This window comes from Nipponia nippon, unplaced genomic scaffold (assembly GCF_047370975.1).
Source record: "Nipponia nippon isolate SJK-2023a ecotype South Korea unplaced genomic scaffold, ASM4737097v1 scaffold_10, whole genome shotgun sequence".
Classification (NCBI taxonomy): domain Eukaryota; kingdom Metazoa; phylum Chordata; class Aves; order Pelecaniformes; family Threskiornithidae; genus Nipponia; species Nipponia nippon.
This window is the reverse complement of record NW_028262291.1, coordinates 33,351,344-33,374,671: the sequence shown is the minus strand read 5'-3', so window position 1 is coordinate 33,374,671 and position 23,328 is coordinate 33,351,344. Positions and strand designations below refer to the sequence as shown.

General features: G+C 46.1%; 1 protein-coding gene across 2 annotated transcripts in view; it reads left to right on the top strand.

Annotated features, from left to right (window-relative positions):
* GALNT16 (polypeptide N-acetylgalactosaminyltransferase 16) overlaps nt 1-23,016 on the top strand; it is a 78,900-nt gene extending 55,884 nt beyond the window's left edge. The window contains exons 8-16 of one of the 2 annotated variants that reach the window (XM_087746478.1): nt 309-393; nt 1,438-1,541; nt 5,964-6,090; nt 7,048-7,140; nt 9,306-9,389; nt 10,428-10,569; nt 11,951-12,067; nt 19,182-19,321; nt 21,794-23,016. In XM_087746478.1, the coding sequence (XP_087602604.1) occupies nt 309-393; nt 1,438-1,541; nt 5,964-6,090; nt 7,048-7,140; nt 9,306-9,389; nt 10,428-10,569; nt 11,951-12,067; nt 19,182-19,319 (890 nt within the window). In that variant the 3' untranslated portion in view covers nt 19,320-19,321; nt 21,794-23,016. Of the gene's footprint in view, nt 1-308; nt 394-1,437; nt 1,542-5,963; nt 6,091-7,047; nt 7,141-9,305; nt 9,390-10,427; nt 10,570-11,950; nt 12,068-19,181 lie in introns of both variants that reach the window. The other variant, XM_087746477.1, reaches the window with a different exon arrangement.
* Nucleotides 23,017-23,328: the final 312 nt, after the last annotated feature.

The following is a 23,328-nucleotide window of genomic DNA, read 5'->3' as shown; positions in this document are numbered from 1 at the left end:
AACTTTGGCAGACAGGGAAGTGTAAGACAGACTGGCCAAAATGCAATTACATCTCACACTGGCAACACTGTCCTCAAGATATGGAGTGGAACTGAGCAGAGATCTGTAATGCTAAGGGATGAGGATGCCAAGACAGAAGCTGGTGACTTAGCTGCATTAGGATAGACTCTTGCCATTTTGGGTAGACCATGAAGGAGGTCAGGGAAGGAAAGCAGGAATAGCCTGTGACATAAAGGTGGAGACCGTCACTGAAGCTAGTAGAAAAACAATAACAAAACCTATATTTTACATGTTTTTTTCCTTGTCAGGGTTTGACTGGAGCCTTCACTTTAAGTGGGAGCAGATTCCTATAGAGCAGAAGATGTCCAGAACAGACCCAACTCAGTCTATAAGGTAGCTGTCTCTGATGGACTGTGTACAGTCCTCCAAATGCCTTTACTAAGCCTTCACCTGTATGGCAAGGAGTGCACAGGGACTGCCTTGCTGAGGACAAAGTGCCACAGTGTTCACTTGATGATGACAAACTTTTCATGTTATTTTCTGAATGCATTGAGGTCTATACCCTAATTCTGAGTATTAGTTCCTGAACATTGTAAGAATAGCAATTATGTACTATCATGGGCTTATAGGCATGCCACCTCTACAAGCCACTTCTTCTATATGTTTGTTTTTGTGGTCTCACTCAACACTCTGAATGCCTCAGAAATCCCTTTGGGGGTTTTTAATTACCTTCATCTTCCAGGTGAAGAATTAAGGAATGAAGCAGCTGAACAGTCACCCAGGAAGTGTAAAGCAGGCCTGGGAGCTGAATCTTGCCTAGTAATTTGCGCACAGAATTATCCTCCCCTCCTAAATATGCATGTCTGTGGACAAAACAGACTCTGTTGGCTGGAACAGTTATTGCCAGCCTTGCTGCTGTGTACATGGTTCTGAGGAGTGTAGAATGTGACAAATCCTGATACAGAAAGTCACAGTGCTTGTCTGTATAGGCAGACAGTTCCCCATTTATAACATAAAAGTATAATTCAATTCCTCTGTGTAATTTCTGAGCCTCTGTTTTGTACTCCAGAAACAACTAGCTTGCTAACAGCAAAGCAGTACATTCAGCAAAGTGTCTCACACCGTGTCTACTTGGTGAACACAGTCATCAGACAGTGCCCCTGTCATTCCTTCACACTGTGCATATTTGTATAAATGCAAAAGACACAGAATTACTCATGTAGTGCTTGCAGGACCATCTAACAAAGGCAGGAGGATGATCTAGTGAGGGGGATCTCAGAAGTCTGTTGCAGGTTCACGTCCCAGCTCTACTATTTTTCTCTTCTAAATGAGATACAATTTGTCAGGCCTGGACAAATTGTCCCCCCTCTAAAATGAAGATGATCGTGGTACATACACCTGCGATTATTTTGTGTGGGCTTGTGTTTTCTTTTCCAGAACCCCTGTCATAGCAGGAGGCATCTTTGTGATCGACAAGTCCTGGTTTAACCACCTGGGAAAATATGATACTCAAATGGACATCTGGGGAGGAGAAAATTTTGGTAAGTTTAGGGTGTTTCAGGGGAATGACGCACTACCATGCAGAACCACTTCCCAGTCTTCATCACCTACCAGAACTCTCCTTTAGAGAGATCTGATCTGCACGTTGATGTAAGGCTAGGGACATGGTCAGGTAATCCCCATGTCGGTCAGAATTGCATCACTGTCAGCTATGTGCAAAGTGAATGGAGGCTTGTTGTGATCAGGGCTATCACTCTCTTACAGGCATGTGCACTATTATACAGGTACTTCCTCAGTACAAGAAACAGGAACCTCCTGATACTTAAATTCTTGCTTGTTTTTGGAGAATATTCCCCCTGTCCTTCACATGACAGTCTGTGTTGCCCCAGCTCTGAAGTGGACAGTCACTCCTGCGCTCCCTTCTTATACCTGTTTCTCTTTCCCAGATAAGTCTGAGTTGCTCTCCCAGCTTGATAGGTCAGAAGGATGTTTTTCCTAATAAAACAAGCCTCTTTGTAAGTGGAATTTGGGTACAAATAGATTCAGAATGCAAATGTTTAGAAGCAGACTAGGGCATCACAAACATCTGAGGAATTCAGAGGCCCAGCGTAATCTGTCCACTCAAGTGCTGTTATCTTACAGGGCATGGTGCTGAAACCCATCTCCTTGCACTTAATGGTGGCACAGATATTCCAAGCGTCTCTCTTTGTCCAGTGTGAAGGGATGCTGCAATGTCACCAGGTGTTAGTGACAAAAGGAAGAAGAGTATTGAAAAGAGGTTCACAGAGACCTCAAGTATTTGGGGCATTCATTTAGAAATGATGCAGGTGGAGCTGAAGAGATAAAAGCCTTACTCTGTTTTGCAGTCAACTTAAATAGACTTTTCTGTAGCTAACACTGCCAAAACAATTATTCTGTTCCTACAGTTTCCATAAATATCACAGATTTGTAAATAAATCCCTTTAAAGAAGAATTTATATGGTGTTTTCTAGCACCTGGAGGATCAATTAGAAGGAAATAGTCAGGAAGAGGAAACTTTTGTTTCTCTGAACACAGGTGGGAGAGCTGCCTCTTTCTGAAATGCTCTCTGAAACCAGGAAATAATATTTTTGGCTGGTAACAGAATATCAAAGTACCACTTTTTTAAAAGAAAGTATCTAACACTGGACGCTTTTAAGACTCAGCTGGACAGGGTGCTGGGCCATCTCGTCTAGACTGTGCTCTTGCCTAGAAGGTTGGACCAGATGATCCTTGAGGTCCCTTCCAATCTGGTATTCTATGATTCTAATAATGAGTGCTTGTGTTCTCCGTTTTCTGAGATCTTGCTTCAGTTTTATGATACTCATTATATTAAAAAGAGATCTTAAATGGGACTTGCACTGGGATCTCAGCAGTGCTAGTAGCATCAGCTAAGCACTGTAGGCAGAAGTAACAGGCAACCTTTACCCAGGCATGAAGATCCCCTCTCCTGTGTCCCTCAGACTCCTCTGCATAGCCAAACTCTGCTCCTTGCTGTCAGTAGCCCTGCTCCAGCTGCAGAGCCAGCCACTTGGCCATCCTGCCAGCCTCTGAGCTGCTACTGTGTAAAAGCTGCAAACCCCAATGATGGAGAAAGAATATTTCTTTAGGTTTTCGCTTGTCTGCTTCTGCCCACCTGGGAGCCCAGCGTTGTTGTTTGGTGTGTATGTCAGTAGCTTGATGCTACGCAGAACTCTCTGCCATAACTGGCAGTAAATTACCTGCACACCCACAGTCCTTCTTGCACTTAGAGCTGATCAAAACCTCCACAGAACTGCTTCACTCTCCTTCAGATTGCTCTTGTAAAGCCTGGCAGTGGCTGGGCCAGGCTATGTGGGAGGGGGCCAGGTGTACAGGGCTTGCCAGTTTTGCCTTGTGTGGTTTCCCTGTAAATTCGTTGTCTCCCATCACTTGTCTCTTATGCTGCATCTCCACTCTTCACTTCAGAGGGCAAAGCTAAGTGCACAATGCTCTGTTAAATGGGGCCTGTCCCTGAGCCACATTGCCGCACCGCCACTGTGGTGACGGCAATGGGAATGTATTTTAAAAACAAAACAGACTACTTTTCTTTTTTAAAGCTACTTTTGTTCAGCTCTTCAGCATAATGTGAGGCAACAAATCAACCAGTGGCTTCTACTTCGAGCCTGTTGCTGTTGCATGGCAGAGGGATAGAAACCAAATTGTATTTGACAACAAAAAATATTAATTTTCCTTGAAGTGTTCAGAATGGTTAATTTACCCTCTTAAAAAAAAGTTTTCCATAGTTAATTGAAAATCAGATTTTGTGATCAAGGAAAAATGTTGATAATATTCTGAAACACTATTTTTACTACAAATTATAATTTTGAGTGGAAAGGAACTGTTTGGATAAGGTCACCATTTGCAGGTGAGGTAGGAGAGTGGTTCTGACTAATTTGGGGGGGGTGAGATGGGCCATTCCCTGCCCATGAAGGCCATTTTTAATAAACTTCTTTGAATCTTTTTTCCTGTGAGGAAACAGGATAAGAGAATGTATGGGAAGGGCACAGAGCCGGACAAGCTCTATGCACACAGCAGGTACACAGAAATGATCAGGCAGCAATTACCAGCTGCTTAAATATCCTTCCAGCTGGATGTGAGCTGATAAACCCCTTTTTTTCCACTGTGATGGGGAAAAGCCACAATGATTAAGTTGTTTAAAACACATATGGACTAGGTCACCTCCTGGAAAATATACATCAAAAAGTTCTCCTATGCTTTCCATCAGAGGATGGATGAAAGTCCTTAATAAGCTATGTTTGATCTCCATTTTCTCTTTTGTACCCAAAATCCGCATTCTTTTGCCCCCTCTTTAAAGAATTCTGTCATTTACAAACCTGGACCTGCAGTCTATCTATCTGTGTGCCTAAGATGTCAATATGGCATGAGGAATCCTCTCTTGGGAAATGGACATCACTTTAAGTTACACATGTTAGATTGAGAGTTTTGTTTTTGTTATCGGCTGGAGTGAGTCAGAACCTCATTCCAGGAGAGCAAATGCCAGCTGGACACACCAACAGACAGAAACTTATGTCTTGGCCTTTTTTTTGTTTTTAAAGCCCTTCCTATCTTTGAAGCTGGAACTCCCTGTTGAAAATAGACTGAAAATAATAAGCTCTAGGAAGGAGTCAGGGAGAGACGAGCTAGGAAGAAATGCCACAAAATACAGTCTAATAAAATGGTTTTTTACTTAGAAACTAGATTAAATACACCATCTTCCCCCCAAAAAACCACACTGTTTAAACAACCTTTTCCAGGAGCTGGAGAGGAAAGCTATGAAGAAAGCTGAAGGTTGGGAAGATGTTAGTGTGTGTACATCCTTTGAAACAGCCATTAGATCTGGATACATAATTTCTTTTTTAATTTCTAAACATCAGAGCCCCATAATTCAGGCATTACTGGAGGGAGATCCCAACTGAGTAAAGTTTTTGAAGTAATCAGTCTATACAACCTGAAGTCTTTTTGGTAAGGTCTACCAAACTACCCAGCTAATTTTCATTTTCCTTCTTCTCTTCTCACCGCCACATGAAACAGAAGTGGAAAACCCCTCCGGTGTGGCAGTGATTAAACTTGTGAGGACAGATCCGTAAGCTTGAGCGAGGTCACATCTCTTCTGTGATGCAAATAAATGCCTGTACATCAAAGCTCCATGTTCTTCTAATCCTTTAACAAAATGTTGAATTTAGCTTCAGGACCAGCTGGATTTCTTCAAGTAGCAGGGTTCTCTCCATATTTTTATAGTCACACTATTAGACTGATTTTGGCTCTCAGTAGCTCCCCCAGCAGAGACAACTGGTGACAAACTGTAACTCAGTCATCCACTTTTTTTTTTTTTTTAAATTAACAGAGCCAAGCAGAACAAGAACAACAAGATATTGTAGGATGGATAACATGGAGGTATGAGGGAGAGGACTCTGCTCTAGCCATTGACTCACTTCCGATGCCCTCAACTTGTTCTCTTCTTTCTCCTTGTCTCCTAAACTCCCTTTCTTCCTCACATGATTTGCTCTGCAGGGTGAATTTTTCTTTTTTCCTTCCATCCATGTGCAGGGCTGGAGAGTTACAAAAGTCCAAAACAAGGTTCCTGTGTTCTCAGTCTGTTGCCAAATGCCATCCTGAAGGCCTGACAGCAAACACAAGGACCTGGTGAAAGGGAAAGGCGTCTCACTGAAATGCTCGGGGAACCAAAGAGAGGAGTGGGACTGGAGAAGGCTAGGAAGTCTCTGAGCCACAAGGGTTGCCTCCATTTTAACAAAGAGAGGACAGTTTTTCCACTCTCACCATGGCATTGCTTTTCCTGGTTTTGCTGTTGCAGGCAATACATCTAGAGCAGAGGGGCAAGGTTTTCAGGCACACTGCTGAAGTTGCCCTTCTTGGAAATGCTGCCAATCTGCCTGCAGCTGTATGACTCTTGGGATCTCTTCCAGAGCTCTCTTTCCGAGTGTGGATGTGCGGTGGCAGCTTGGAGATCGTTCCCTGCAGTCGAGTGGGACACGTGTTCAGGAAGCGCCATCCCTATGACTTCCCTGAGGGCAATGCACTGACTTACATCAAGTAGGTGTTGGGTAGTTCCTGGTAGCAGCCAGGTCACCTTGATGTTGGGCATGTCTAAATAAGCCTGAATTCTTTGTTGTCTTTCTGCCTGATGACAGAGGAGAACAGCTTGTGGCTGAGCATCTGTTCTCAAGGGAAAGATGAGTTGCTGTTTTCTGTGAACAAAACCTGTTCCCTTCTCTGTTTGTATTAGTGCGTCTTGTTCTTCCTCAGTCTGCAATGGAGGGGAGGAGCAGTACCCCAGAGAGAGACCCTGGCCATTCATGGATACTGCCCTATGGCCTGTTTATCAGCAGTCCTTAGTCATCTCTGTTGTCTCTGAGCTGCTTTTGAGTCCAGAGATCCTACTGAGCTGTGTGTGCTCTGAGACAAGCCCTAAGGACAACTTCCACTGCAGGACAGATAGGAAGAGAAAAAAGATGAGACAAAGTGCTTCACAATGAGAGCGGTTAAGCACTGGCACAGGGCCCTAGAGAGGTGGTGAAATCTCCATCCTTGGAGAGTTTGAAACTCAACCAGACAAGACCCTGAACAACATGACCTAACCTGAATCTAGTCTGCTTTGGGCAGGAGGTTGGACCAGGTGATATCTAGAGGTGCTTTCCAAGCTGAATTATTATGTGGTGTTATTCTAATCTGGGGAAAGGGATACTGTAAAGCAGGGTGATGGTGATGGTCAGTCCAGGTGTCTCTGCAGAGGGAGCATGTGTGAAAAAATCATGGTAAACTATGGCTGTTAAAATTTTAACTTCTGAACTGAAGCATCCTTGCAAGGCTTTGTAGACTTAACACATTCAATCTGCACCCATCTGTACTGTCCACTGTGTTTCATGTTTGGGACTGTCCCCTAACTCCCTCCTGACAGACAGGCCTTGGGTCTGCCCACCCAGTGCCTACTCGCTGGGAGGGCAGGTTCTCCAGCAGCACTCAGCAAAGCATCTCCTCATCCCCATGCAGGAACACCAAGCGCACAGCAGAGGTGTGGATGGATGAATACAAGCAGTACTACTATGAGGCCCGGCCATCTGCCATTGGGAAGTCGTTTGGAAGGTAAGCTGCCCCAAAACCTCAGTAGGAGGGCTCTGGTAAGCCCCTTGCTAGGAAGAAATAGTACTGGATCTTCTCTGGAGCTACGTGTGGGAAGCAGAGATGCTCTGAATGGCTGGCTTGCCAGGGAGGTTGCAGCTTGAGTGTCTGGTTAACAAGGTTTGCTTCTAATTGACTTTACTTATCCCCCAGCGACCCTGCATAAATCATTTGTTAGCAGAAGGCCAAAGGGATCTGTAATGAAATTAAAAGGCCAGACATTTTAAGTGGATAGATAGGAATATTTTCTAACACAGCATGCAGCTGCTCTGGAAATGTGAGCTATGCAGTCACTAGAGCTTGATCCGAAGTTCCCGTGTGGATGCAGAATCCTGGGGCAAGCATGGCTAGCTGGCAAATGGGGCAGGTTGCACTTGGTGCATTCCCCTCTTTCCTGGTGAGTGAATGGGTGGTTTGCCTCATTTGTAGGGCAGGAGAGAGCATGGCCAATGGTGAGACATTTAGAAACACAATCTGGTTGTGACTCGTCTCCAGCACTTGCTGAGCCCACTTCTGTGCAGAATTGTGCTCCTTACAGCACCTTTGCTAAAGCTGTCTCCAGGCCACGTGGGATTTGCTGTTATGGGCTTAAGCATTCTTTGTGACCCAGAAATCAGTGATGGACACCAAGACCTGGGATACGGGGAGAACTTGCTCCCTGTGCTAACAAACTCCTATGACTCCCAAATAAACATAAAAAATCCCAGGAGTGGTGTATATCTGTGGGTTATATCTGTGGGTTAGATCTGCCTGTGAACAAGTGACTATTGTATCAGCTTAAGGACTTGGCAGATGTGGTTGTATCTCAAATACGTAGCTACATGCACTGGGTAATGATGCATCTCCTGCTTATTTGATGACAAGCAGGTTTGGTCTGACCCACACACACTTTTTTGTTGTACATTGTGCTTTATTATCATTATGCATTACATATTTTTGTACAAATAGCTTTGCCTACCTAATTTATCTGTCTTTGAGCTGACTGCAGCAGCTGGGCTGGGGCCAAATAGCAAGTAACCCTGCCACTTGTGAAGGAAACAGGACTATTGCATATTGGACATGGATATATTGCTAATGTGTTTTAGGGCCAAAGCCTGCAGTTCTTGTTCACACAGACTTCCTAGTGGCTTTACTGGCAGCACTGGCTGAATAAGAGCTGGAGCAGAGCTGTAGGATTTGATTTCAGGCAATTTCTTGACTGGTAGTAACAGCCCCGTGAACCTGCATTAAATCTAGATTTTAGAATTCAAATGCCTCTGACACCATCACTGTCAACTGGGCCTAAAACGGACCCTCCTTCCCCACAATTTTGATATGAATATAGGATCTAAGTACGTTCTCCTGAGGTATAGGCAGTGCAGTGGCCTCTGTGGGCTGAGTACGGCAAGGAGCATGGGTACAGTTGAAAGTCCTTCCCAACAGACAAATGTAGTGGTATAGCTTGAAGAGGAGAGTCCCTAGTGTCACTGCTCAGTAGGACTGCTTGAGGGAAGTCCCTTTCTTCAGCCAGATAAAGCCAAGCAACTCAGCAGTGGGAGGACTGCTGCAGCAGACAGTTACCGGGATGCTGAGTTAATTGCCCCTTATACTCCTCCCCTTTCCCAAAACTGCCTAAGAACAAATAATTATGTTCTTTAGGTCTGAAACCCAACCTGAGCCTCAAGCTACTGCCATGTTCCCTCACCTCTAGCACACACAGATTAACCATTTGTATATACCTCAGCACCACCACTTTCTAGGCCTTTTCAGGAGCTGATGGTTGTGCAAGTTTCATGGTATGCCTCTGCAGGGGCACCCAGAGGCAGAAATGCTTTCATGGCCCTACAGTAGTTTTTCTGCAATGTATTATTTAACACTGTAGGACCTGAGCCCTGCAATCATTCTGAGCCAAAGGAAGTGCAAGAATTGCTCTCTGAAGGTGTTTATGTCTTCCTTTTCTATTTTGTGCTACTTGCCTCTCTCCTCCTTTTCACCTCAGGTCACTGCTAGTGCTCTGAACCCAGCAACAACTAGGTGGGAGAATGAGTAAGGGGGAAAAGTCATATAGTCTCCCTCAAACCTCCTGGCCAATCTTCATTGTTCCCCTCCTGTTTACTGCCTTATCCTCAACAACCTGCCTTTGTTTCCAGCGTTGCAGACCGAGTGGAGCAGCGACGCAAACTGAACTGTAAATCCTTCCAGTGGTATCTGGAGAACGTCTACCCTGAGCTCAAGTGAGTCAGTTCTCCACTTGTAGAAATCTCTGAAGGATCTGGGAGGTGGGTCACAACAAGAAGCCGAGCCTTGGCAGCAGCAGGCAAAAGAAATACTTATGCTTGGAAAAGGTTTTTCCTCTGTTCTTTTTTTTGGTGAGAAACCTCCTGTGATTTCCTGGCTCGTATCATCACAACAACTCTGCAAAAAGTTTGTTTCTCCTGCCTCTGGGAGCCCTCTGCTCTGCCCCACACAGCTGTCCCTCAGAGATGTGCAACAGTGGTGTTCGCAGAGGTGCAGGGTGTAGACAAGTGCCAGAGCACTACATCCCTCCCCGTTAAGGCTTGGTCTCTGCCTGTTGGATGCTCTGCCTGGAGGTAGTTGAGCCAAACAGAGCTGGACAGCCTCAGTGCAGAGGTACAGGTGGTTCAGAGAAAGCCCTGGTGAATGCCAGAACCAGCTGTGCCTGTGGCTTCCCCTGCCCCGGGTCAGGATGCAGTAGTGCTGTGGTGTTGCTCTGCTGGGAGGCAGCCTGGGTAGAGCTGTGTTGTTAGCACTTGCTAGCTAACACACCCTGGCAACACATCTTTACATCTCAGTCAAGCAAAGTCCGTAGCTAACATGGGTTGAGGCAAAAACATCTGGCCATAGTCTGGCCTTCACAGATCTTTCCTGTATTGCTAGCAATGAGACAGTGAATATGTGCTAGCACTGGAGGGAAGACTCTGGATAAGGGGGAAGCAGGATAAATCAGTGTGGATATGGCTTTTCACTGGCAATGGCCTCTTTCAGAAGAGACATGACACTGAACTGCTTGGGTGCACTTACAGCACCTCATGCCTTCTGAAACAAAAGCGTACCAGCCCTCTGACCAAGTTCTCCATTGACTTTTGTCTCTTCTAGGCATTTCCAGTGGATAGCTAGCATGATATTGTTAATTTTCTATCAAATAAGGGGTTCTATGTTTCAGTAAGGGGCCAGTTACGCCCTTCTAAATGTGCGTGCGCTTTGGACATTTCTGTGTACGAAGTGCCATACAACTGTCATTTTACTTTAAGGGTTCCTGAAAAGGAGCTGATTCCAGGAATAATTAAACAAGGAGGAAACTGCCTGGAGTCTCGGGCACAGGATACCACAGGGAATACTTTGGCTGGCATGGGAATCTGTAAAGGAACAGTGAACAATCCACCTGTCACTCAGGTAAGGCAGGCTTCAGTTAGGTGCTTTGCTCCTGCTTCTGCCCTTTTTATTACCCATGAATGAGAAGGCATCTCTGGCCTTGGTGGGTTTGTACAGAGGTGAATGAAGGAAGAATTTGGCCCTGTTAATGCCTTTAGCATTAAGCAGAAAAAGAAGCTGTGCCCATCTCTTAGAGCTCTGTTGGCTCAACAGACCCAGCAGTCAGGCAGAGAGTGGAAGGTTTTCATCACTCAAAGGCAACAGGTAGCGCTTGAATGCTCAGGGGTGTGACTAGTCTATGCAGTAGGCCTGTAGCCAGGGTTCGAGTCACGTAGCTGTTCCCATTCCGACCGTTGCTTGGGTGTGCTCTGCTTCATCATCCACCCATGAGAAACAGTCCTGGGGTGTGCTTGGCTAGTACCCTGGCACGTGGGTAAGAGATTTTCCCAGGATCAGAAATGTTCCTTGGTCTGCCAGTTCAGCTGTAGCTGCAGATGGCTTGAATTGTGCTGTTTTACAGAGGCATGTCAGCATAAAGCCCAAATAGAGTTTAAATAGCCAAGACCCCAGCTGCAGTAATTTGGTGCAGCTCTCCTAACTGCAGTGGAGCTGTGCTGGTTTATAGCAGCTGAGGATCTGCACTCAGCCTCTTCTTTGGGTGACCGAAAGCAGCAGGAAATCAGCTTGAGAAAGTTAAGGGTCACAGTAGGATATTTTATGCCAGAAAATACATACTCACATCTGTTAACTGTTGGAAACCAGTTTGCAGCCAGCGTTCAACATGCCATTTAACCTGACTCATTGTTCCATGTCATTACCATTTGAAATCTCTGAAACTTACTGCTTTTTGTATTTCATCCTTGGCGAAAGTATAATAATAATAGTTGATTGGGTCAGGTATTGGTGTAGTGAGAGGAGGGAAAAATGAAGTGGCTTGTGCTTTATGTGTGCTGGTGATACATGTTAGCCCATGGATATGCTTGCATGTGTTTTGCTTCACTTGACAATCTATAGGTCCCAGATACCTGTTACAGAACATGTCTGCTATGTAAAATACGCAGAAGCAGTTGCCTGTATGTAAATGAGGGGTTGGTGTCCTCCCTGCTTTGTAGGCCTAAATCTGTAAAGCTGCAGAGCAGGGAGTTGTATGGGATCCAAGGTTAATCAGACAGCTCAGATGGTCAGGGGAGCCAGCTGCAGGCTTTCAGATAGTCATGATGCAGCAAGCCTGAGCATAAACTTCTGATCAGGTGAAGACTGCTGCCATAGTCTTCCCAGGGAGCCTTTGGTAAGAGTTGAACAAAGGATACAGGCTTTTGAAATACCTGATAGAAAAACTCTTTCTCCCTCATCTGATCACCATTATGATCCTAATGAAACCTTTCTTTTTCTTATGCCAAAGGAGTGGGTATTCAGTGACCCTCTAATTAGACAGCAGGACAAGTGTCTTTCCATTACCTCCTTCTCTACTGGCTCTCAAATCACACTGGAAGCCTGCAATCAAAAAGACGGCAGACAGGTAGGTAACTGTGCACCTGTTTTTAATCCCTCCATTGCCACATACCAGTGTACCTACATCAATGCAGCCTGCAGGGGCAAACCTAGTACTGTGAAAGTGTATAAAAGTCCCTTCCATCTTCTGCATCTCCCTCTCTGGTGTGTTCCATAAGCTCAGATGTATGAGATTGCCTACAACCAAAGTGGGGAGCACAGACCACACTAGTGTGTGGGTATCTGCTCTGCCTGGGCCCTCGGCAGCGTGGTTAGCTCCAGCTCGGTAGCACCCCAGCCTCGCGCCTTGGATACGTTTATGTTCAGCCAGGTTGGTGAATGGATGGAGCACAGCATCAACGAGGGGCAGATAAGCAGCAAATGCTTTGAGATACCCAAGGGAAGGGCGGTGTGTGCTATCATTTGTTTACTTATTTAGAAGTGAGAGAACTGTGTTCTTTGTGCTGTCTTTGGACATGTGAACAGACCTTTAAAACTGAGTGTGTGCAACTCATTTGAGAAATACCAACTGACATAAAGCACCGTATGTTCCACCCAAACTGCTCCCTGAGGAAAAATATGCAGCAGGAGTGTTCCCAACAAAATGCAGTTCTGTGAGTCTTATGCTGTTTCCAAGATGTGCGTCCCTGATCTGTCAGGACACATAAGTCATTTTGCCCTACAGCACAAGGTAAGAGATAGCCTCTGCAATGGCCAGGGTGCCCTTACAGAGATGTGATAGGCCTTTTTATCAGAACTGGGCAAAACACAACAGGTAACAGCGCAGCGCTGGCAGACAGCGGACTGGGCTTGTTTCATCTCTAGTTCCTGTGCTTCCCTCTGCACCAAGACAGAACACATTTTCTGTCATCTAAGGCTATGCTGGCTCTGTGTTTTCTGACACGTTTATTATTTTGATAGCCCAAAGGTAGGAGATGGCTCAGCTTCCTACCAGTCCTCAGCAGCATCCTCTTTTGTCAGTACTTTTTAATGCTATATGAATCTCTGAATTTAGTTCTTCCTGAAAGAAAGCACTGAAATCCAGTCTTGCCCATTTATGGGAAGCCTGTGTAGACTTTCCTCTGGAGGGCTGGTTAATGCAGAAATGTCTTGAAGAGTTGCCACCGTGAATACGCTGGGAAAACTCTGAGTTTGGATCAGCCTTGCAAGGATATCCCAGGTGGGCTGTGCTTGCCTGCTCCTTTTCCTTGTTGGTGATCACTCACCCCCTTGCTGTGTAATTAGGTCACTTAGCTTCCCTTTAGGTGCCTTGCAGCATTTTCCTCCCTGGCAGCAGAGAGGACTAGCAGCTGCCAAAATCAGCTGTCTTTCCCCGCCTCCGCTGTCATGGAAGGACAAGGGTCCCCTGAAGGGGGGTGGAGTGCGAGCCCGATTAGCCAGAAGAGATTAATCCACACTAACACAAGCAGGCTCATTCTGCTGCTGGAATAGGATTTATTGAGCCCTGATGTGTTGATTATATACAGGCTCATTATAAAGACATGCACACACACTTAAGGATGTGAGCTGTTGTTTTCCATTACCTTATGTGAACAAACTGCACTTAAATCAAGGACTTGACCTAGCAGATGATTTAGCCAACTGACTGTAAGTGAGGATTTTGTTTAAGCATTTCAAATAATTAGAGACTGATTTGAATCACAGCTGCCATTCCAAACCACCTTGCAGCTGAAGGGATGAGGTGGGAGAAGTGCATTTGAATTTTTAATCTAATTTGGGTTGCAATGCTCTGAAATGTTGGGGGTTTTTTGGAAGTCCCAAACTCCCATTTCAGATTTCTACTTATAAAGCCAGTTCTACTTGCAATGCTCAAGTTTGTTGTGTTCTTGGGGAATGTTGTTATGGTCCCTTTCTTCCATAAACACAACAGTAATTGTTGTTAATACTGACATTGGATTTTAATTAGCTTGAAGTCAGTCATCTTTGCAAACTATCCCATTCTCTGTCCTCCAGTTGTTTTCTAGAGAGGCCACCTGCATCTAATGCAATGTTTTCTGCTTACTTTGGGAACTGACTCCTTCTCTGCTGGGTCCTAGCTAGAGCAGAAAGTGAAGCTGACGACTTTTATGGGGGTGATCTGAGAGTGTATGTCTGGGCTGACAAGGCATGTTTCTGGCTATGGAGAGCCAAGACAGAGAGGGAGTCTTGTTCTTCCTGGGTTGGCAGCTTGCAGAACCCCCTGCCTAGGATGTCACCCAAGCCCAGCTCCTGATATCTGGGAGATTGAGTTTCAAGGAAACTGCTTGTAGAAACGTTAAATTGCAAAATGAAATAGCAAAACTGGAGGGAACAAACTCCTTCAGTTGCCCTACAACTTGCCTGTCTCCTCATGGGTACTCACAGCCCAAAGTGTGAGTGCTGGGGGGAGAGGAGTGTTTTCAAACTACACATGGGTGTAGCCACCCCTCAGTTCAAGTGGACTTCTCAGAAAGTCAGAGGGGCTGAGTGGGAGTGGAGGAAGGGAAGCTGAGCTACTTTAGAGAGGTGGCAAGCAAGAGCCCCGAGTGGGTGGTCTGAGTGGAAGGGGGTGAGCCTGGGCAACGTGCATCACACATACAATATCTTAAGAGGAGACGGCGGCATGGTGAAAGCCCAGCTTTGAACATCTCTGGTGTCACTGTCATCAGAGGTCTGTGGTGGAAGATGTTTGGACTTTTCTGGATCTAGACTTCATGTCTATGTCTGAGTGATGCAAAAGCAAGATTTCTGACAAAAGATGGGGCACGTGATGGCTTCATTTTTTAGTGTCACCAGAGCAGATTGGTTCGATCCTTACGACAGCACCATACAGCTCCTAAAGTTACTTTCTGCTTTCAACCATGCTGAATCTGTGCCCATGCTACACAGCTGTTGTGCATTAAGCATGTCCACAGGGCAGATAATTTTGTTGTTATTTTTGAGTGCTAACAACAGTCCATCTAACATATATGTAATAGTCTAGTGGAAGCTTTACGGTATTATGAGCTGTATCTAGCGTATTACTTCAAAATAAGTCTAGAACTTTGCAAGTAGGAGGGTACGAGACAATGGTCAAAATTTAGATGGTTTTTGGTTCTGTCAGACTATTCTCCCTTGGTTGAAAGGAACCAGGAACAAAATCTATTTGGCACCGTGATCCCATTGATCGTTCAAAAGCAACAGCTGGCACTGCTAGCAGAAGACCAGCCAAGAGCTATTCTGCATAATCAGAACTAGATTTCAAACCAGATGGATGTTATCCATAATGTTATTTGGAGAATAGCATTTTTTTAGTTGAATGCACAATAAATTATTGTCTTTAGCTTTGGTTTTGGCTCTGACTGACGGTGGGAGTGGCGTTTTAATTTTTATTACAGTGAGGACAAATAGAAGGCAAAGTGAGAGTCAAACACTAAAACAAGAGAATGAAAATGAGAAACACTGGCACGGTATTTCCCAACAGAACAAGAAGCATGCTGAGAAATCCTATTAAACAGTCATATTTCATTAAAATGTGCTGAAGGAATGTGACCCCATCCTGAAAATGAGGACACTAAGTTTTCTGGTGAGACAAACAGTATTTGAAGTCCTGTGTGCCTTTGGACATGATTGGGAAATTTTTCCCACCTTGCTTCTCAGTGTATCATATTAACTGAAGTGCAGACAAATGCAACTTTATTATATAGACTATTGGAAAAGAGAAGGAATGAAAACCTGTCTGTTCTGGAGGCACCTGACTTTTGATTACCCTGGAAAATTACACTGCTGTAAACACTTTCAGCTCTTGTATATATTGGGTAGAAGGGGACTGGCTATTTCTGACTTGTCTCTTAGTAATTGCACATGGAGTGCTTCTATCCAGGTCACCTCGAAGTACTTTACAGTGATAGAAAATAAGGATGGAGAGAGAGCTTTACAAAAGAGTGGGGAAATTTTTGGTCGACATTGGGGAAGAGGACCAAGACACAATATTTCAAAGAAAATATGGATTCCTATTTTTCCGTCTCCACTCCAAACCTGCTGTGACCAGTAAACTGTATTATCTCCATCTGCACAAGAAAGCAAGACCAAGGAAAATTTTCAAGCCAAAATTTTTCAGATTGTGCAATGCTTATATCTTCCAAAAGCTTTCCTTCCAAGTCGTAATGTCTGGGTGTAGGAGGGGACTCCCTGTAATGTTTGGCTGAGTATGCAGGAGGTGTCTGCTCTGTTTGTTTGTTTTCCCTAAAGATGGGCATAATCGTTGTCATTTAAAAGTTAGCTGTCCAGGCTGCCCTTGTGGTCTGTGGAGAAAGCTGGGCCCTCCCAGAAGGTGCTTGTACCTTGGACCCCTCCATAAGTATGTCACCAGGTGGCTAGTTTAGACTAAGTTGCCCAGCTCTGAGGTGGCTGACGGTGGGAGATGAGCATCCTATCTCCTGTTCCCACCCATTCCTACTGCCCACCTTCCTCAAGGGTCTGAGATATGATGTGTCCCTACAGGGTAAGGTGTTGGGCTGTCCTTGGTAATCCTGTGATCTGGCAGTCAGGCAGGGGCATCTTGTGAAAGGCTCAGGTGAAGTCAGGGGAGTTGCTCTGGTATCTCACGGAGGGCAGCAAAGAACAGTTTCTGACCAGAAAGGGTAGAATCCATCATTCTGAAAATACCACTTCCATGTGAGGTGAGCAGCCCTACTTTGGCTTTTACTGTCAGTATACTTTATAATAGCTCCATGCATGGCACCTCCCTGCAGCCCAGATGAGCCTTATATTCAACTCTGTCCCCTTTTCAGCATTTCTTCTTTCCCTTCCCCATCCTTGTCCCAGTTTCTGTTGAACACAGGGATCCCGGGTGACTTGAAATGCTGGGCTTTCCAGTGGTGTGATTCACTGAGAAACTGATTGATTTGGTGTAGTTTGTTAGCAGCAGAAAATGTGCTCTGGTGAGTGCTTGCTGGTGTCCTGCTGTGTCTGTTGCTGTAGACTCTCCCTACAGACATCACAGTGGGTACCTGCTCAGCATGGAGAGATGACACAGCAGTGGGTCTCTGATCTGGAGGAATAACATCAGCAAACCTGCCAGTGATGCTAGTTTTCTCCTGAACAGCTAGGCGGGAGAAGAAAACCAGTGTTTCTTGGTAGTTGCCCTTGTCCTCCATCTCAAATCTCATAACAGCATGCTTCTTTACAGCATGGTCTTCTGGTGAGCTATGGGGTGTGTGGGAGAGACAACTGGGGGGCGTTCTCTAGCACATGCACAGAGGAAGGCAGAGGAGGAGGCTGGGAATTCACAAGTACAGAGAGGCAGGGGGAGGGTGGAGGGCAAGGAAGAGTTTCCCTTTTCACAGTAGGTGTGCTTTGGAGAAGGTCAAGAGGCTCTTCACTGAGGTGTCTGTGACCCTGGGAGACAGTGGTGGGGAGGCCGTTGTGCAGAGATTGCACCAGCTAGGTATAGTGTGCTGCTTTCCAGGGGAGAAGACCTCCTGCTTTCCACTCCATCGTTACAGCTGCTGCTTTATGGTATTAACTCTTCCTCGGCTGTTTGCAGGGAGACTTCTGCCAGATGAGAGCCAGATGGCTCTGGGACCTGTGTAGGCATTGGATTGCAGCAGCTGATGAGGGCACTGCAGTGCACAGACTGCATTGTGTCTTCCTCTCCATCATCACTACATTCCTCTGCCCCTTGCCTATTAAAACCAGCTTCTTCCTGCTGCACAAACAGCTCTCCTTCAGTGGTATCCTGTCAGTCAGCTGGCAAAGTGATCCTGCCTCTGGTATTTAGTCTTGAAGGAATATATGATACAGGAGCAACAGATTACTCTGGGCTTTGCAACTGCCCTGCCCTCCAAGAAACATAACCAGCACACAGATTTGGAGGAGAGCTGCCAGCAATATGTGAACATAACTGGATGTCTTAAACCACACAGCACGTGGCAGTCTGTTTGCTGGGTTACCCAAGAATTAAAGTGTTGGTAGGATATTTAGGGATATATAGGGAATTTTTTAATTCCCTTTGCATATCATTTCTACAACAGTCTTGAGGTCCATCAGTGCTGTCAAGCTGTTTCTTTTTCTTCATCAGTCTCATGGGTTAGCCAAAACATCCTCATAGTATTCCTAAGCTGTTTAGTGACTGAGCACCCAGACCCTAATTCTAACTGGGTCATCTGTGTGACTGAAAAGAGTGATGGGAAAATCCCCAGAGCCTGGAGCAGTCACTCCAATAACCTGCTGATCTCAGCTGTTCCCCACTGGAGGGAAATGGCACAGCCTCACCTGGGAGATCCCAAGTCCACAGACTTGTTTCTACTTTTTTTTTCTCTCCACAATCAGCCACAGTGATCCCAGTTCTTTCCAGCAGGGATGGAAGGTACAGCGCTTTCCCAGCAGAATTTGCAGTTCAAGGTTAGGACATATGTTTTGTTTCCTGGAGAGCAGCACAACCAAAGTGGACCTTCGGGAAAGAGTTGCATGTGGGACCTTGTGGGTATGCTCTGAGGGGAGCAGCAGAGGACAGCCCTACAGAAAGCAGAGCAATATGTACCGAGAAGCTGTCAAATGAGCACTTATAAACTGAAATGTTGGCAGGATGGATAAGATTACGAAGAAGAGCCAGCTGAGAAGGGTGCAGAGCTATGAAGAGCTTTCAGTGTAGTGCTGATAAAAATCTTGAATTTGATGAGAGGAGAGATGAGGGGACATGAAAGAGAGATAGATACGATCTAGTCAAGCAGGAAGAAGTGTGATTTTTGCTTTCTGTGAATGGATTGCTTCCCATGTTGAGAGAGCTTTCAATGCTTTGCTTTCTATGGATTGGAAAGAAACCATAGAAGGGTTTCAGGTTTTGACAGGTATCTGGATGCCCAGACATGCAGGACAAAGAATGGCAAGGAAATTGTGAATATAATATGCTTTTGAAAATGCCACTAGTTGCTGATTTTTGTGTTGTTTGCCTTCTAGATGCTTCTGAATATCTGGCCCTATAATTCAGCTAAACTCAAACTCCAGGTATCATTAATACAGGAAACCAGTGCTTTGGAGATGCTACCCATACCCGGATTTTCAGTCTCCCCAGTTGTTGGGGTTTACTTGAGGTTTATGCTCAACCTTTCTCCTCTGGCTTGGAGGCACAGTTCCCTGGTGAAATGGAAGTAACAGCATGTTTCTTCTCTGTCTTCTCACAGAAATGGAAGATGAAAGGCAGTTTCATTCAACACTTTGTCAGTGGTCTCTGCCTGGAAAACCAGACTGGGAGAGTGGTGACCAACCCTTGCCAAGCAGATATACCTGGCCAACAGTGGGAGCTGCTACAAGCAACATGATGGTAGCACAGAGATCTCCTTGTTTCTTTGTGCATGAGACTTTGGGAACAGAGGGGGATCGGGAAGGGAGGAATGGTTTTGTATGTCTGACCCTAAATGTTTTCATTGTGCCCATCTGCAAGCCACCATTTCAGCTGAGCACTTGGTGTTTTTGAGCTTTTCAGAGATGAAGCTGGGGGTGAGAGAGGGATGAGGAAAGTTTTTGTAATCTTCCCATCTGTTATCTTAAGTTCTCCTTTGTAGCTGTTGTCTGTGCACAGCTGCACCCAGAGAGCGGTGAGGACCCAGCCCAGTACTCAGAGTGACTAGAACTGCCTTGCAGCTCTCCCCATCCGTTCCTTTCTCTGCATCCAGAGTCCATGACCTTCAGTCCAACGTCTTAAATGATGCTTATACAAACATCGGTAGCTCTTTAGCTTCCCTGGCTTTTCACCCTAACATCGTGCATCATTTATGCGTGTGCATCTCTTAGTGAGAACTGGCCAGAAGAAGAGTCATCATGATGAGCGGAGCGGCTGGGAAGGAGCTAGCAGACCCTGGGGGCAGGTTTGTGACATCTTTGTGGTGGGCCCGTTCCTTCCTCTGCCTGCAGTAGCTGCCCTACGGCCAAATGGGCCGAGGTTGGGAAATGGGGCACGATGCTGACAAGAGAGCTGGAAAAGGGACAGTCTGTTTTAGCAGCATAACCAGGGATTGTTTTGGGGACTATTCCCTGTTCAGTTCTTGCTTCCAGTTTTGTATGGGTGGAAGGCCAGCCCGGCCTCCATGAGTGATCCAAGCCCACAGGCAGCCCAGCTGGACCTGGGTTCAGGGTACCACGCTCCTGCAGAGCTGGTCACAGACACGCGCTGACACTTTGGGATGCTGGGGAAGCTGGAACCGTTCTCCGGCTGCTCTTCCTGGTGCTACCAGACACCGCCCGCTGCACCCCATGCCGAAGGTGATGCACAGAGCTGCATGGGCAGTGCACGCTGACAGTGCCACTGCACTTGGCTCAGGCCTGTAGCAGGAGCCCGCCCAGTTCCCCATGGCGAGAGGCAGAGGGGACAGCCCCTAGGTCATTGCAGGCTTCCTGCTGCTGGCTGGGCAGGAGTACAGCCCTCTTGCTGGCTCTCCGGCTCTGCATGGCCCTTGTGAACACAGCCCAGCACGACAAGCCACCCAATCCCTCTGTCTAGTTGCTTTTCCCCCCTCTCTCTCAGAAAGAGGCAAAAAGGCCTGGGGCTGCTCCACTTGCTCTCTTCCCGGTGGGCACTTTGGGGATGTTAGTTGGTGAAGCTGAAACTGCCCCCTGCGCAAATGCTGCCACAGTACAGGCCTGCCCTGGGAGATCTCTCCTTTGTGTTCTGGAAATACCAAAGACAACTGGTGTCTCTAGCTAGCATCCCAGTCCTGCTCCCAGTTACCAGTCAGCTGTAGGTGAGTGTGGGTTTTCAGACCTGCCAGGGGAAGCTTACCTATTCAACTAAAAAAAAAAGTCCCCGCAACGTTACCTCTTCCTGCTAGATCTGTTAAATTTTCCTCTTGGAGCTAGGTTTTGTAAACCAACCCTCCTCTTCAAGAGCCTGGCAGGGGAACCAGATGGTGGGGCCACCTTCCGTAGGCAATTTCTTGCCTGGATCCTTTCTGATCTGGTGTAAAAGAAACAGGATGTTCATTTGTTTCTCAACAGCTGGCTGCTTTTGATCATGCTTGTGTCCCTTTTTAATTTTTTCTCCTACCTTGTTATTAGCCCAAACAGTTGACAAAAGAACAGATACTGTTCTTCATACGTTGCATGTGCTCAAAAGTGCTTGTGTGAGAACTGGACAATTTGTTTTCTGTTTTCAGTTCTTAAAAAATTAAATCATCCAGGTGGCAGGAGCTCTTTTCCTGTTTCCCCCCTCACTTTGACATCAGCTCACCATCTCAACACTGATTAACCAGATAAATGACCTGCCTGCACTGTGAAAACTCAGGAGGCAGTTCCCCTTGGTCCCAAGCTTACAGCGTGGTGCAGGGGCACTTCTGTGTGGGAATGGGACCACTGACTCTGCAGAGATTTCTCTTTACCTATATAGAGATGCTATGGGCCTGAACCACTGAGGCCAGGAAAGAGCAGAGAAAGAAAGAAAATAGCCTAGGAACGGAAAGAGGGCAGGGCAGGCGGACCTGTCAGGGGGGAGAGATGCCATCCAACTAGCAATTGTTTTTCTAAACAAGAATTTGCAGGAGACGCTACTTCCAGAACAGCATCATTAGGCAGTAGGAGACAGAACAGTCAAGTTCTCACATACCTGGCTTGAAAAAAGTTGAGAGAAGACAGACGAAAGGCCATTGAGCAGGTACTGTACGTAAGCTCTGTATACAATGAAGTGCTAAAGGATTATGTATTTTCATCAAAATGCATCCTAAGTGGACCATTTGAGCTTCCCCCATTTCACTCTCCAGCAGCTAAAGGGTTGCAGCTAACAGCATGTTCACTCCTCCACCAGGTACTGCTTCCTTCCTTCTTGCTCCCACTGTGTGTGTGCAGCTTTCTTGCAGTTCCTTCTTCATAACCGTACTGGGACTAGGACCCAGCTCCTCTACAAACAATTCTCCTGACTGCTGCAGACCACAGGAGCCCTGCTTATATACAGTCTCCAAGCTTTGGGCCAGCCCTGGTTCAAAGGGCTCTCGTCAGCGTGCTGGCTACTGCCCTTGACTTTGTGCTTGGCTCCGAAGTTGGAGGTTAGAGACTGCTCCCGGAGCAGAGGTACCTGGACTAGCTGTGTTGATTTGTGCCTCTCTTCCTGCTGCTCACTACCTGGCAGAGTGTGAACTGGCACCCATCTGGGGCTGTGAGCTGGGCCAGCTGAAGACTGGACACTCTCCTTCTTCAGGTGCCCCAGCCTGGGGGAGAAAAGGGAAAAGGTGGGCATATGCTAGACGTCAATAACTTACAATTGTCCCTGGAGTTAGGGGCTACCAGAGCCCTAGCTCTGCCTGGTTTTGGACATGTTCTCCTGAGGTCACCTCCCCGCTGCTTACTCTGCTGTCAGCTAAAGCACTGCTCACGGGACCTTCCTGTAGGCCCAATGCAGACCTCCCCCCACATCATCTTCTGGAAGCCATTGGTTTCCAATGGATTTTAGCAATTGCTGAAAAGGAGGTGCATTGCAAAAGGCTGCTTTCAAGTGTGGGAAAACTAAACTTCTCCTCAGAATAAACAAAGTCTTGTCCAAACTAATTATAGGCATACTTTCCATTTCCCTTGCACTGAAGGGAAGGAGGAACAATGTTGCATGGGCTTTTTTCCCCAAGGTCCACGCAGTGCCATGCTTTGGAACAGGACTCCGGTGGGGTTTTTGAAAGCAAACTGACAGCCCTCAAATTTGGCCCGGTGATTTGTTTCTTTAACAGTCAGAACAAGCAGCTGCTTGCCCTTGTTTTCCTGTTTACTTTACACAGCCCCCTAGACTGTCGAGACAGAGCATTTGCATTGGTAATATTCTTTAAGAAAGCTGTTCTTGTATCAGATCATCCAATGTAATTTTGTGTGCTGTGAACCAATGGGGGTTTATTTAAGAGGAGCCAAAACTACTGTTGTACAGAAATCAATTTCAAAAGGTTTATTTTCCTCACTCAGTTGTAAATTGCACTTTGCCAGATGTAATTTATGTGGAGCCCAGATTTGTTTTCCCTTTTCTTGAAGAAAGCATGTGCCAGAATCTGTTTAATGCCTGGAATAAAATCCACTTTGAAACAAGTGTTTCAGCCTGTTCTTATTCCCCCTCACTTCCCATTGGAAAAGAGCCTCCATCCTTTCTTGCCTGGTCCCTGCCTCTGTCTCTCACTGGGTTTGTGTCCCCAGACAGACGTACTCCAGTTCTTTGCATGGGTTCCTGCGTTGCTTCTAGAGCAATACTGCAAGAGCTGGCAGAGAGATTTGTCGGATGCAATGGCGTATCAGTTGAAAATGACTGAAGAAGCCCTACTCGGCTGGCTAGGCAGGCAGGTGTCCTTGCTGGCAAAAGTTAAGAGCAGT